Here is a 12,057-nt window from a genome sequence, read left to right as displayed (position 1 = left end):
AAACAAGAAATTGTGCAATGCAATGCTCAGATCTATTGTACAAAATCAGCAAGATATTGTAGCTACGTAGTTCAAAAGATGCAAACAAGAGAATTGTACATTTTGTGATTTCAGCGCATGCTTTTCCGCAAGATTTTGGACTATTGTATACAAACAACTAATTTAGGGTTAGGAATATCATGGATTAAATCTTACCAGAATAAAGTAGATTTCCATGTTTGTCTTTTGGAGCAGCTGATAGATTTTTGTTTGATTGAGAATATTGCATTCAATACTTTTAATGTCGAGTAAATTATTCCTATCTCTCCCAAAAGTAATAAAGAAGATAAAATGCAGTAGCATCAATTTGATGGTTGTGAAGCATTAGTAAGTTAAATTAACTTAGTTTTTGTTGAGTTTTAACAAATCATGCAATGTTTTTGTGTCATTAGGTGAGCTGACTAATTTCGTCCAACAAAGTGGTTCCTTAATCCAATCTGCGTTATTTTTGTTTTTTTAGTTTGATAGGATATATTGAAGCATTTATATGCAACTTATAATCATAGTGAGCCCTATGTATATAACATGTTGAAACTATTTACAGGTACCTTATTGTACTTGATGACTTATGGGACCAGCCAACATGGAATACTATTAGTCACGCCTTCCCAGAAAATGCTAATGGGGGTAGAGTAATAGTAACCACACGAGTGGAAGATGTTGCTTCTGGAGCATGTTATAGTTTACCTGGATGCATTTACAAAATGAAGCCCCTCGATGAAAAAGATTCAAAAAAGTTGTTTTTTCGTAGAGTATATGGGTCCGAAGATGAACATCCATCCCGGTTTGAAGAAATCTCGGCTGAAATTCTAAAGAAGTGTGGTGGACTCCCACTTGCAATCATTACTATAGCTAGCCTATTAGCTAGTCGCCCAGAAAGGTTAAGGGAGGAGTGGGAGAGCATTAGGAATTCACTTGGAACCCCGTTTGTGCTAAAACCCACATTGGAAGGGATGAGGAGTATATTAAACCTTACCTACATCCATCTTCCTCTTCATCTTCGGGCATGTTTTCTGCACATTGGTATATATCCAGAAGACCGCGAGATTGAGAGGGATGATTTGGTTCGACAATGGTTAGCTGAAGGATTTCTCGGTAATTTGCATGGGCAAGATGTGGATGTTGTTGCAAAAAGCAGTTTTAATGAGCTTGTTAATAGAAGCTTGATTCAGCCTGGACGTACTGAGTATGGGGAGTTAGTATCGTGCAGAGTACATGATATGATGCTCGATTTGATCCTAAGCAAGTGCGAGGAGCATAATTTTGTGAGAGTTGGATGCAATTATGAAGAGATGGCAAGAGCGCGTGACTGTAAATACAAGGTTCGCCGTATATCCACGAACTTTACTGACGGTGGTGCAGCAGATGAGACAACGTCAGGGACCTTTGCTTCTAGCCTATCACTTGTTCGATCACTTGCACATTTTGGAGGATCCACGTACATGCCCCCTCTTTTGCATTTTAAGTATCTCAGGGTGATTCGAATTGAAGTTTTGGTTTCTGAGAGCTTCAAGTTTACTCATCTACTGCCAGTTGAGATGGAGAGACAAAAGATAGAACCGTGCAATCAGACAATCGACCTCACTGCTATTAGCCAATTGTTTCAACTGAGGCATTTAAAGGTTTTTTCAAATGTGCGGCACATCAAACTCCCAACTGAGATGCAAGGGCTTGTGCATTTGGACACACTAGATTTAGATTGTCATAGACAGTTAGAAATTCCATCAGATATTGTTCACTTGCCCCGCTTATCCCACTTGATAGTTTCAGACAAGAGTAAGACCAAGCTGCCTGAAGGGATTAGGAACATGAAAACATTGCGCACTTTGGATGGATTTGAACTGGGGTGGACCTCATTGGAGGATATCGTGGGACTTGGTCAGCTGGCCAACCTGAGGTGGCTGAGGCTCATAATCAGTGATATAAGCAATTTTCAGACAGCGGAGATTGTTGCTTTGTTTTCCTCCATTGAGATGCTCCAGGACCTCAGATATCTCCACATCGATAGCAATCCCATTCGCTTTTGCCCGAGTGACCTGCTGGCCTCACAATCAAATCCTTCTCGCCGTATCAAGGTAGTTAAACTGGATTATTGGAGGATGCCTAAAGTTCCCAAATGGATTCTTGATCTCAAATGCCTCTCCTGGTTAGAGCTGAATGTCGAGGCGTGCACTGGCGAGTTTCACGCTCTTGGAGCGCTGCCTTCTCTCCTCCACCTACAATTAAAGTTGTGGAGCATCCCTAAAGACAGTGTTGTCATTTTGTCCACAGGTGTATTTCCAGTTCTGGAGGAATGTACATTTTATTCAGAGTCTGATGTCACCGCATACCTTGCCTTTGAGGCAGGGGCTATGCCCAAGCTTCGTGGGCTCGGACTATTATTCAACAAGGATCAGTGGGGCGGTGCTACACCAGTTGGCTTGGAGCACCTGTTGAGCCTCGAGCGTGTCGATGTAACTCTCTGTATATCCCACCTGTTTTTCGAAGGAGGAGACGTCCATGCAACACTCCGTGTAACAGAATCTGTGTTCGGTAAATGTACACGGCTACACCCGAGTTGTCCTTCCATTAGAGTCGGTCTGCGAACTATGTCTTGGTGGTGCTGAACCTGAAAGGTGACAGTGGCGAGCACTGCACGCAGCAGTTGGTCTTTCTACCGTTCCAAATTTTATCGAGCATTATTGTTAACTCCGTTCCAAATTTTCTTCTGATTGTTTTTTAAATTTATCGAGTATTGTTGTCATGTACTTCGAGCCTATTCGGTAGTTTCGGTAGTTGTCTACTCCCTCCGTTTCTAAATATAAGTCTTTTTAGATATTCCACTATAGTCTACATACGAAGCAAAATGAGTGAATCTACACTCTAAAGTATGTCTATATACATCCTTATATAGTTTGTAGTGAAATATCTAAAAAGACTTACATTTAGAAACGGAGGGAGTAGCTTCCAAATCCCCCATATCCGTAGTTGATCTGGGCCGAATGGTACGGCTGCCGGAAGCTAGCATCCTGATCTGATGAGGGCCTTATGTATAAAAAACTGGAGCGACGTTTGACGGATAATCCCAGGAAAGCAAAATCGGGAGCTAGCCTAATTTACGAAGGAATGCCGCCAAGCAAGTGACTCGAGCGGCAACCATGTGATACATGTGATAAGCAATCGAAATTATTAAAAAGAAAATGACTCGAGCTGCACATACCGGTTTGCTACGTTCCCTCTCCCCTCTCTCAATATGCTTAGGGCAACTCCAACGCACGACTTCAAACAAATGTTCATTTTGTCCGGATTCCGTCTGTTTCAGGATGGCAATGGGGCGGTGTCTGCCCGTTTTCTGTGATGCGCTGGCCATGCGCCTAATGTGCGGTTGCATCTGGTCCGCCCGGCGCCCATATGCACACATTATTTTTCCCAACACACTTTTTATTTCATCGACGACATTTTGACACATGATAGTACATTCACCCATTCTTAACTAGAATAACAAGCCCAAACAAAATAAGAACCACAATTGGGCATTAACTTTAACATAAATCTAACTTCCGTAACTGCTCCCATTAGTTGGATTAATATCTTCTCGATGCCTTCATTGTTGATCTACGTATTCTCGATCTTGTATAATTTTTTCATTTTTGATTCTAAAGAAGTAGACGTTGTTTCGCATCTAATCTCACCTCTAGTCTTATCTCTAGCATTTATTCTAGAAAGGAGTGCACGGGCATCTATCAAACTTCGCCCAATCAATAGATTGATGTATTCTTCTTCCCAATACCAAAACTTGTATCGATCCTACGTACAAATTTTGTCTATGAGCCAATAGCTATTGAAATTACCCTTAATCCGGAAGCACAATCGAAGCAAAACAAGCATATACCTTATCATTTTGGTACTTGATAAACACCCGACCCGGATGTTTCGGCGTGGTAGAAACGCGGCGAACGATTTGCCACGGGCAGTTGTCGGACCTTATGAGTGGCAACGGTGAGCCGACTAGCCGTTGGGCCAGTGCCGAGGACGGATGGCGGCCGTGCGTATTTTTGTCGGCGCCCTTCCGGTGGGGCAGATCCGAGCAGCTAGAGGCGGACTCAATGCCTGCATGCGGCGCAGAGGTATTGTTGGGGCTATGCGGTCCGGTGCCCGGCCAATTCATGGCTAGGCATAGTCATCGGCGTCCGGATGCGCACAAATCAGGCGGCCAGATACGATGAAATCCGGCGGCCCGGCTGGACAACGACGCGGAAGAGACAAAGGCCGAGGGGCCAGGCGGTGGGGGTGGGGGCGGGAGGAGGACGGGGCGCCGGGCTGGACAAGGAGGTGGCTGAGAAAATGGCTGCTGGCCGGCGACGGCGATGGCGGGTTAGGGTTCGGGGAGGCTGGGGGCGGCTCGGGGGAGGGTGGAGAAAAAGGGCCGCTTGCGTCCCCAACAGGCGGGCCAGTGGAGGACACGGGCACGCTTCGCGCGTGTCCGTTTTGACGAAAACGCAACCCAAAGTTGGGCTGGAAATGGGTCAAAAGCGAACAAAAACAGACGTTTGTCCGTTTTGCTTTCGCGCATTGGGTCGCGTTTTGTGTCCGTTTAGCCCTAAACGGGTGCGGCTGGACCATTTAGGGTCGAAGACCTCCTATTCGGCTCGTTAAGAGCCAGTTTGTTGGGTCGCGCGGACACGGGCCGACCCATGACTTGCCACATCCGCGCTCGCTTGCACGCCGGTCGTCTAAAGATCGCATTTTTTTTCTCCGTTCATCCTCCGGAATATCTTTATGTACCGTGTTTTTGTTCCTACTCCCAGTATGGGGGTTTATGTACCGTGTTTCTTTCTGAAGGTTCTCCCTCCTCTGCTTTGCTCTGTTCTTTCTGAAAATGCTCTGCTTCTGCCTTCTTTGCCGTGACTTGTCCTTGTGCTGCTGCCATATCCTGTTCCATCAACACCACCATACCGAGTGCATCTCATGGAGAAGCTTCAGTGTCCGGTTGATCGGCTAACCAATCGAGCGGTCACATAGTACGTAGGATCGAAAGACTTTCGTGTATGAACACAACCAAACATGCACGCATATACACTAGATCACATCGTCAACCCAGCGTTAACTCTGGGCCATCACACAAACAACACAATGATGGGCAGCAATAACATAATATGCATCTAATTTATATACTCTCTCTCCGTCCCAAAATAAGTGTCTCAACTTTGTAACTAAAGCTAGTACAAAGTTGAGACACTTACTTTGGGACGGAGGGAGTATTATCCAATGTCGATTACATGATTGACTCTACTAATGTAACTAAGCAGCACTGGGAACTACGTATGACGTACGTCGGAACCCCTAAACGCTAGCTGATTGATATTTTTCTCTTTACCTAAGCAAAACAAGCTAAAACGATAATTTGACTCTGTATCCAGATAAACATATATCTAATCCTGACGAAACCATCTTCGATCCATGCATCCATCCTTCTGCTACTCTAGAGTGATTCTGCGACACAAAATTGCAAAGGCGAAATTAGTGTCAGCCGCTAAACATAATACTCTGATTTTGACAGTGCAATGAGCTGTGTAGTGTCTTCTGTAGTTGGTTGCCCAAGTACTCTGATGTCCTGCAAGAGCACGTGACTGTTGTAGCACTTTCATGATAAGTAAAGCGTCAAATCCACATAGAGTAGTTGCAGGTTGCCGAAGCGGTGGCTCCGGGACGAGGTGGTATTGGGCGGTGCACTGGCCCTGCGGACGGCGGTACACAGCCGGTGGTGCGAGGGTGGCTGCAGCTGATGCACGGGGTGCCGGATCTGACCAGTCATGGTTGGATCTGGCTCCTCTGATGGTGGTCTAGCTCGGGTTGGTGGTTGGAGGTGCAACATCGGGTGAAGACCTTGCTGCCGGTTTTTGGGCCAGGGCCGGCGACGGCGATGCCTGCGGGCGCCGCTTCCTTCTTGAAGGCGTCGCTGAGGCGTTCCTGCTCGCTCCACTATGCAAGGATGCTCGGGGAAAACCCTAGATCCCCTGGGATCGGACGATGACGGCGACGTGTGTCGCACCTCTTGGGGCATCCTTTCAGGAGCTCCTTACCGGCAGGAGGGGCGTGTGATAGGTGGGGAATGTCGTTCGTGCTGCTTGGTCGTGTTCGTCTGGCAAAGAGGGCGGTTTGGCTTCTGTGGCAACGATGACGGTGGTGAGCATTGTCGGAGGCGTTGCATTGGTCGTGGTAGTCGGCTCTTCTCCAACATGTCCGTAAGATTTCCTCGGCTACTTGTTGTCGTGAAGTCGAACTGCGGTGCGGTGCACCGATGGTGTACAATGACAGGCAACAGGTGATCCGTTCGACAATCTTTTGTGACGCCAACCTTGCTTTGTTCTCCGAAGTTCTTCGGAGTCGGAGCTGCGTTGCCTTACTGTGGGTGGATGGTGTTCCGCCTTGTAAGTGTAGGTTTTGTTTTGCGGCCAATAGGGTTGTCATTTTTCTTTTTTCTTTGATCTTCGGATCCTCCTCATGTTGTTCTTTCGCTGCTTTCTGTTAAATCTAATTGAAGCCAGTAATTTGCTGGATCTTTCAAGAAAGATCCACATAGAGCGATAAGGAAGGTACTACAAACCTACAACTACGCTATCACTTTTGTAGTTTCGTAGGCACCCAAACCGGAGTTTAAAATAATCTACTCTATAAGTTGCTAGGGAAATGAGTAAACAAGGATTTTAACTAAACTACAAACGAAAAGGTATAAACATGAAATGAAAGGGAATACGTTATTAAAAATGTACCCTGGAAACTTGTGTGTATAAATAAAACATTACAATATACGAACCATAGACCCGATGGCTTCGATACAAACATTACGGTAACTTTGTACTAGTGGGAAAAAGGCTGTTGAAAATATGCCCTGATAACTTTGTACGGCTCAGCTTTGCTCTGTTCCTTCTGGACTTGCTCCCTCCTCTGGTTTGCTCTGTTCTTTCTCAAGTTTTGCTCTGCTTCTGCCTTCTTTGCCGTGGCACGTCCCGTCCTGTTACAAATCAAGACTGTAGACCGTACGTACGCGACGACACAAGCCGCACGCACGCACGCGTGTGCCATGCTGCCCTGTCCCGACGGAGCTAGCGCTGCTGTTGCGCGTGCCGGGGCGCCGTGGTTCACGTTCAGGAAAATCAACGTACTACACTGCTCTGATGACCGTTCCGAGTTCATCTAATGCCCACGATTACAAGCCACGAAACAGAGAAACTTCGTTGTCCACTGTCCGGTTAGAGTGACATATACTTTTGCTCTTGAAAATTCCGGAAGTTCACACTTAATTATCTCGTTTGAATGAACAGAACCACTGAACCAGCATGCACGCGCATAGTACATTAGATCACGTCAACCCAGCATTAGTTCTGGGCCATCACACAAACAACACGATCATGGGCAGCAATAACATAATACGTATGCAACTAGTTTATATATTATCCAATGTCGATTACATGACGACTCTACTAATTAATGTAACTAAGTAGCACTAGGAACTACGTATGACGTACGCTCTGAACCCCTAAACGCCAGTTGGTCGATATTTTCTCTTTACCTAAGCAAAACCAACTAAATCGACAATTTGACTCTATATCCAGATAAACATATATCTAATCCTGACGAAACCATCTTCGATCCATGCATCCATCCTTTTGCCACTCTAGCTAGGGTGATTCTGCAACACAAAAACGCGAAGGCGAAAATAATGTCAGAGGCTAAACATAATACTAGTACGGAAATAATTTAAGGCTGTTGTTATATGAGAAATCAAGATAACCTCAAGGTGATGGTGATGGCGCGGGAGAAGCAGCAGCAGCAGGACGCGCCGGAGACGTAGCTGGAGGCGTCAGCGGCGGCAATGGTTGGGCTGTCAGACCATCACAAGTTAATCAATCTCCTTCAAAGAAGCATATATATAACAAAACAAAAAACAAGCAAAGACAGCAGGGGTTGGTGCAACTTACTGCCACACGAGAAGATCGTCTGGAAGGGTATCATGGCGCCGCACCTAGCCGGAAGGATGAGCATGCGGATGGGATCGATGGGCTTTGGGAACAGCTTGCTCATGTCGCCATTGTTGTTCAGGCCGTGGCACAGGCAGATCGGCGCGCTGCTGACGACCGACTTGAGTCCATCGCAACACGCAGCCGGCGGCGAGAACACGGTGATGTTGGTGAGGTAGTCCATGCACGGTATCATGGCCGTCAACAGCGTCAGGCACTCCTTCGGCGGCGGCGGGCTTGGCGAAGGAGTGGGGAGTGGGATGTGTGGCATGCCGGGGATCTGGGGCAACCCTTGGGATGGCGGTGCACCAAAGAGGGGAGGCAGGCCGGGGATCTGGGGCAGTGGCGGGAAAAGGGAGCGGAATATTGGCGGTAGGCTGGGCATACCGGGGATCTGAGGCAACGGCAGGCTGGGAAGAGACGGGGAGCCTCCATCGGCCGTGGTGGTGGCTGTGGCTTCTTCTTGGTTTGCAGCGGCGGACCGGAGCCTCGCGTCGGACGGCTGCAGCGTCGCGGCGATGGCCAGCAGGGCAAAGAGCAGGGCGACGGTGTGCTTGGAGAGCGCCATCGTGTGCGTGAGGGGAAGGGACGGGCTGGAGAGGAGGATGGATGGATGATGGTGCTATCGTGGAGAGCATATATATAGCTCCGGCTCGCTGGCAATCTATGTTAGAGATAGAGAGGTTTGAAACTTTGAATGTTTGATTGTATACCTATCTGAATCTAGTCTAGAATCTAGACAAGATTCCTACGTCCAGGAAGAGTACAGTTGGGGTACGCCGTACGTATATGGATGGAATACAAGTCCCTGGACGTCGTCCATTATGCAGATAGAGCTGGACGTTCAAACAAGCTAACCATTTGCATGCAACGTACGGTTGGTGCATAATTCGATTGGTGAGCTAGCTGCGGTTTACAATATTATCTTCTTCTTTTTTCATTTTTGAACAAGAAGTGAGATTTTTATTATACTCCTATATTTGAAAACTTCTCCTGCCTTACTTTTAAATTTGATGAAACTCTTCGGATATTGCTCGTCAAAACGCAGACGACACAAACCGTACGACGACATTATGACAAGGACACAGTCCGGAGAATCGCAGGCCAGCTGTGAAAAAGATTGGATTAACTTTTCAAAATCAAATCAGGCCAAAAATAGGGCACGCCCATGTTGAATACTACTCCCTCCACGCCCAACGAATATGAATTTTCCCACAAGAATTTCTGGCTCTCCCATTGCCGGTCCACAACGAGAAGACAACCAAATACAGTAGTATTTTGCTTCCATAAAAATGAAAAATAATTCCACTTGTTCCAAAATCATTCGCATCCATCGACTAGAGAGTTGCTTCTAACCAAATTGTATTTTGCTTCCATTAGATAGAAAAATATTTTCACTTTTGTAGAAGCATCACGCTTTAGCTTCCATCTACTATAGAGTTGCTTCCAACCAAATAGTAATTTTCTTCCATCAAAAGATAAAAATCAGGAGGTTAGAAACGGGCAATTTGTTTGGATATCTCGACCGTTAGATGGAAGATGTATCAATGATGCACGAGGCAGGCGTCTGACAATTGCTTATTAAACTTGGCACTGGTAGTCGCATTTTTCTGGATTTATTTCAACCCTTTTGATGATGTGCGTTCAGTGGGAGCACCCGAGGAGAATCTCAAGATGTTACGTCGGCTCGTTATCTCAAAGGTGCTCATAGGGTAGGAATTAGGATGTGCATGTATTCATAGAGATGAGTGTATGTGTGTTTAAATAACCGGTTGCGATTGTACTGTGCTAAGAAAAATTGCTTATTAGCATACAGATACGTATAACAGAAAGTCTTTTCCTCTAGTTTTTGCTTCAATGACACGACGGATCAAGTGATACTAAGACATGGAAGAAATTTTCCAGGTGATTGACTATGATTGTGCTTGGCGTTAAGATTATGTCTCTCTGTACAGAGGGAATTACCAATCTTTTCTCTGTTGCTTGTTCAGATCGTCCATTCGCTTGGCTACATGATTTTATCTTTATAATCTCATATATTTTATAAGTATGTATTAACAAATTTTATATGCACAATTAATCAACTTTCTTAAATCAGTAGTGTGGGAATTGTTCTTAGAGATCTTTGTAAAACTTGAGATGTGTTTTAGTGCTGAATCAGAGCCACATAGAGATCTTGCTTTCAAGAGACTCATTGCCTCTTTTCTCCACATGGCAATCGATTTGTTCATAATTCGCTCGCTGCACGTAGGTGTATCAAGAAAAAGCACTTGTGGTTTAGGCCTCACATTACCTAGGTTGTATACTTGTATTACTAGCTAGAAACTTTTTTTTAGAATAAGCACGAGTGTGTATCTTGTGTTAATAAAAGAAGAGGGATAGAACCATGTCCACCAAATTACAACTCGTGCACAAGCCCACGTGACTCCGCCATACAAGTGAACTACTCACTACTCACTCGCCTAAACACCTCGACAAATAAACTCTCGAGATCCCCTCGGAGTAGCCTGGCCTCCAGCGAAGATCATCCCTCTCTGCCTATCTTCCCGATTGCCCCGTGCACCGACGGAGTAGCTCCATCGAAAACCGCCACATTTTGGTGCTTCCACTATTGCCACACGACGAGAAATAGCAAAGTGTGCGGGTTCTTCATACCGCGATCTTGTAGCATGAGGGATGCACTCCACGGCAGTAGCGTATCATTTTGGTGCTTCCACAATTTCCAGACAACGAGAAGTAGCAAAGTGTGAAGGTCCTTCATACCGCGATCTTGTACTAGCTAGAACTTAGCCGGCATAATTGGTAAAAGTTTAAACGCAATTTGCCCAACCAAATAGCAACAATTGCTAGAGTATTACTTGATCTTATTGCACAATTGTATTTCCACACATATATCAGGCATTATTTCTCTCTTGGGACAAGTAAATATGTAAGCCAATTTGACTAGGCTGGAAAACTAAGGAGCAGGTAAAGGAGGAGGGGTTGTCGTCGCCAGTAGCATGTCTTGTGAAGACGAGGATTTTTTACACGCTGCCTTGCATTCGGCCATAGTCCAGTAGCAGTTGTTATCTGCCAAACAACAGAAGCAATCTTCTGGAGTACTACGGCATTTACTCTTAACGCATAGCCCATTTGGTAAATCGATCTTCTCGCTATCTGTGTCATCTATGATTCGGCCTAGGGGATAACAAACGAACAATCGTTATGTGAAAAAGAAAATTAGTGAAGAATAAATAAACGCACAAAAGATTAGACAAGAAACAAATGAAAAAAATAGGTTTTAGTAGCTATACTACATACTTCCAGGGGGAACTGGAAAAATTAAGTGTGCATAACCTGATTGGTGTGCTTACATTGAGCAACGGTAGCAGAGCATACGAGATATAGAGACAATAGGGCTAGTGCAAGGATGCGAATCGTGTACGTGTCCATACCCTGGCCGATACAGCAGTTGCTAGGCAGGCACTCACTTTGGTTGCCAATGAGAAATATTTACTTGTTGTAGAATATTTCGCTAGCAATCAACACATTACTCGTATATATAGAGAGACTGAGAGAATTGAGATCCGGTGCTATAAGTCATCCCGATCCCGTGCAGTAAACACCGAGCAATAAATTTGAAATTATTCCATAGTATGTACCCTCACTGAAGTCCCCAGGTGCATAAATCAAGATTATGTTTCTCCTTTTTTTAGACAAGTTTCAAAAAATGGTGAAAAAAATACAAACAGGTTAAGAAGTTATTGATTGTTGTAATTATCTCTTATGTTTATATTTCTATATTTCCAAATTGTGATTCTTCAATATTTACTGCCTTGTATGGTACAGTATTAGGGAATGGCTAGAAATCAGTCTGAATTTTTCATTCGTGGTCAGTCGATTTCTGAGCCATTGGACGCAAAATCAAAGGCCCGCAATGCTTCTTCAACCTCCACCCCCTTGAGCCACCAGCCACCACCGGCCCTCGCTGCCCCACCCTCCCTGGCCCACCACCGCGCCCCACCCTGCCTTCAATATT

The 12,057-nt window shown here is 45.4% G+C and overlaps 1 protein-coding gene and 1 pseudogene across 1 annotated transcript; one reads left to right on the top strand and one right to left on the bottom strand.

Moving 5' to 3' along the window:
• Positions 1-5,668, top strand: part of LOC123082478 (uncharacterized) — an 18,495-nt pseudogene extending 12,827 nt beyond the window's left edge.
• Positions 5,669-7,433: 1,765 nt separating this feature from the next.
• LOC123100564 (non-specific lipid transfer protein GPI-anchored 29-like) lies at positions 7,434-8,652 on the bottom strand. Its single transcript, XM_044522478.1, has 3 exons — positions 8,001-8,652; positions 7,814-7,903; positions 7,434-7,711 (listed from the first exon to the last, which is right to left on the bottom strand). The coding sequence occupies exons 1-2, from the start codon at positions 8,605-8,607 to the stop codon at positions 7,815-7,817; spliced, it is 696 nt and encodes a 231-aa protein (XP_044378413.1). The 5' UTR covers positions 8,608-8,652; the 3' UTR covers positions 7,434-7,711; position 7,814.
• Positions 8,653-12,057: the final 3,405 nt, after the last annotated feature.

This window comes from Triticum aestivum, chromosome 1B, assembly GCF_018294505.1.
Source record: "Triticum aestivum cultivar Chinese Spring chromosome 1B, IWGSC CS RefSeq v2.1, whole genome shotgun sequence".
Lineage (NCBI taxonomy): Eukaryota > Viridiplantae > Streptophyta > Magnoliopsida > Poales > Poaceae > Triticum > Triticum aestivum.
The sequence above is the reverse complement of the archived record's forward strand: the minus strand, read 5'-3'. Positions and strand labels throughout refer to the sequence as shown.

Coding starts and splice junctions, on each gene's coding strand:
- LOC123100564 (XM_044522478.1), bottom strand. CDS start 8,607: ATGGCGCTCTCCAAGCACACCGTCGCCCTGCTCTTTGCCCTGCTGGCC. Junction 7,904..8,000: donor GACGATCTTCTCGTGTGGCA/GTAAGTTGCACC, acceptor ATGGTCTGACAG/CCCAACCATTGCCGCCGCTG.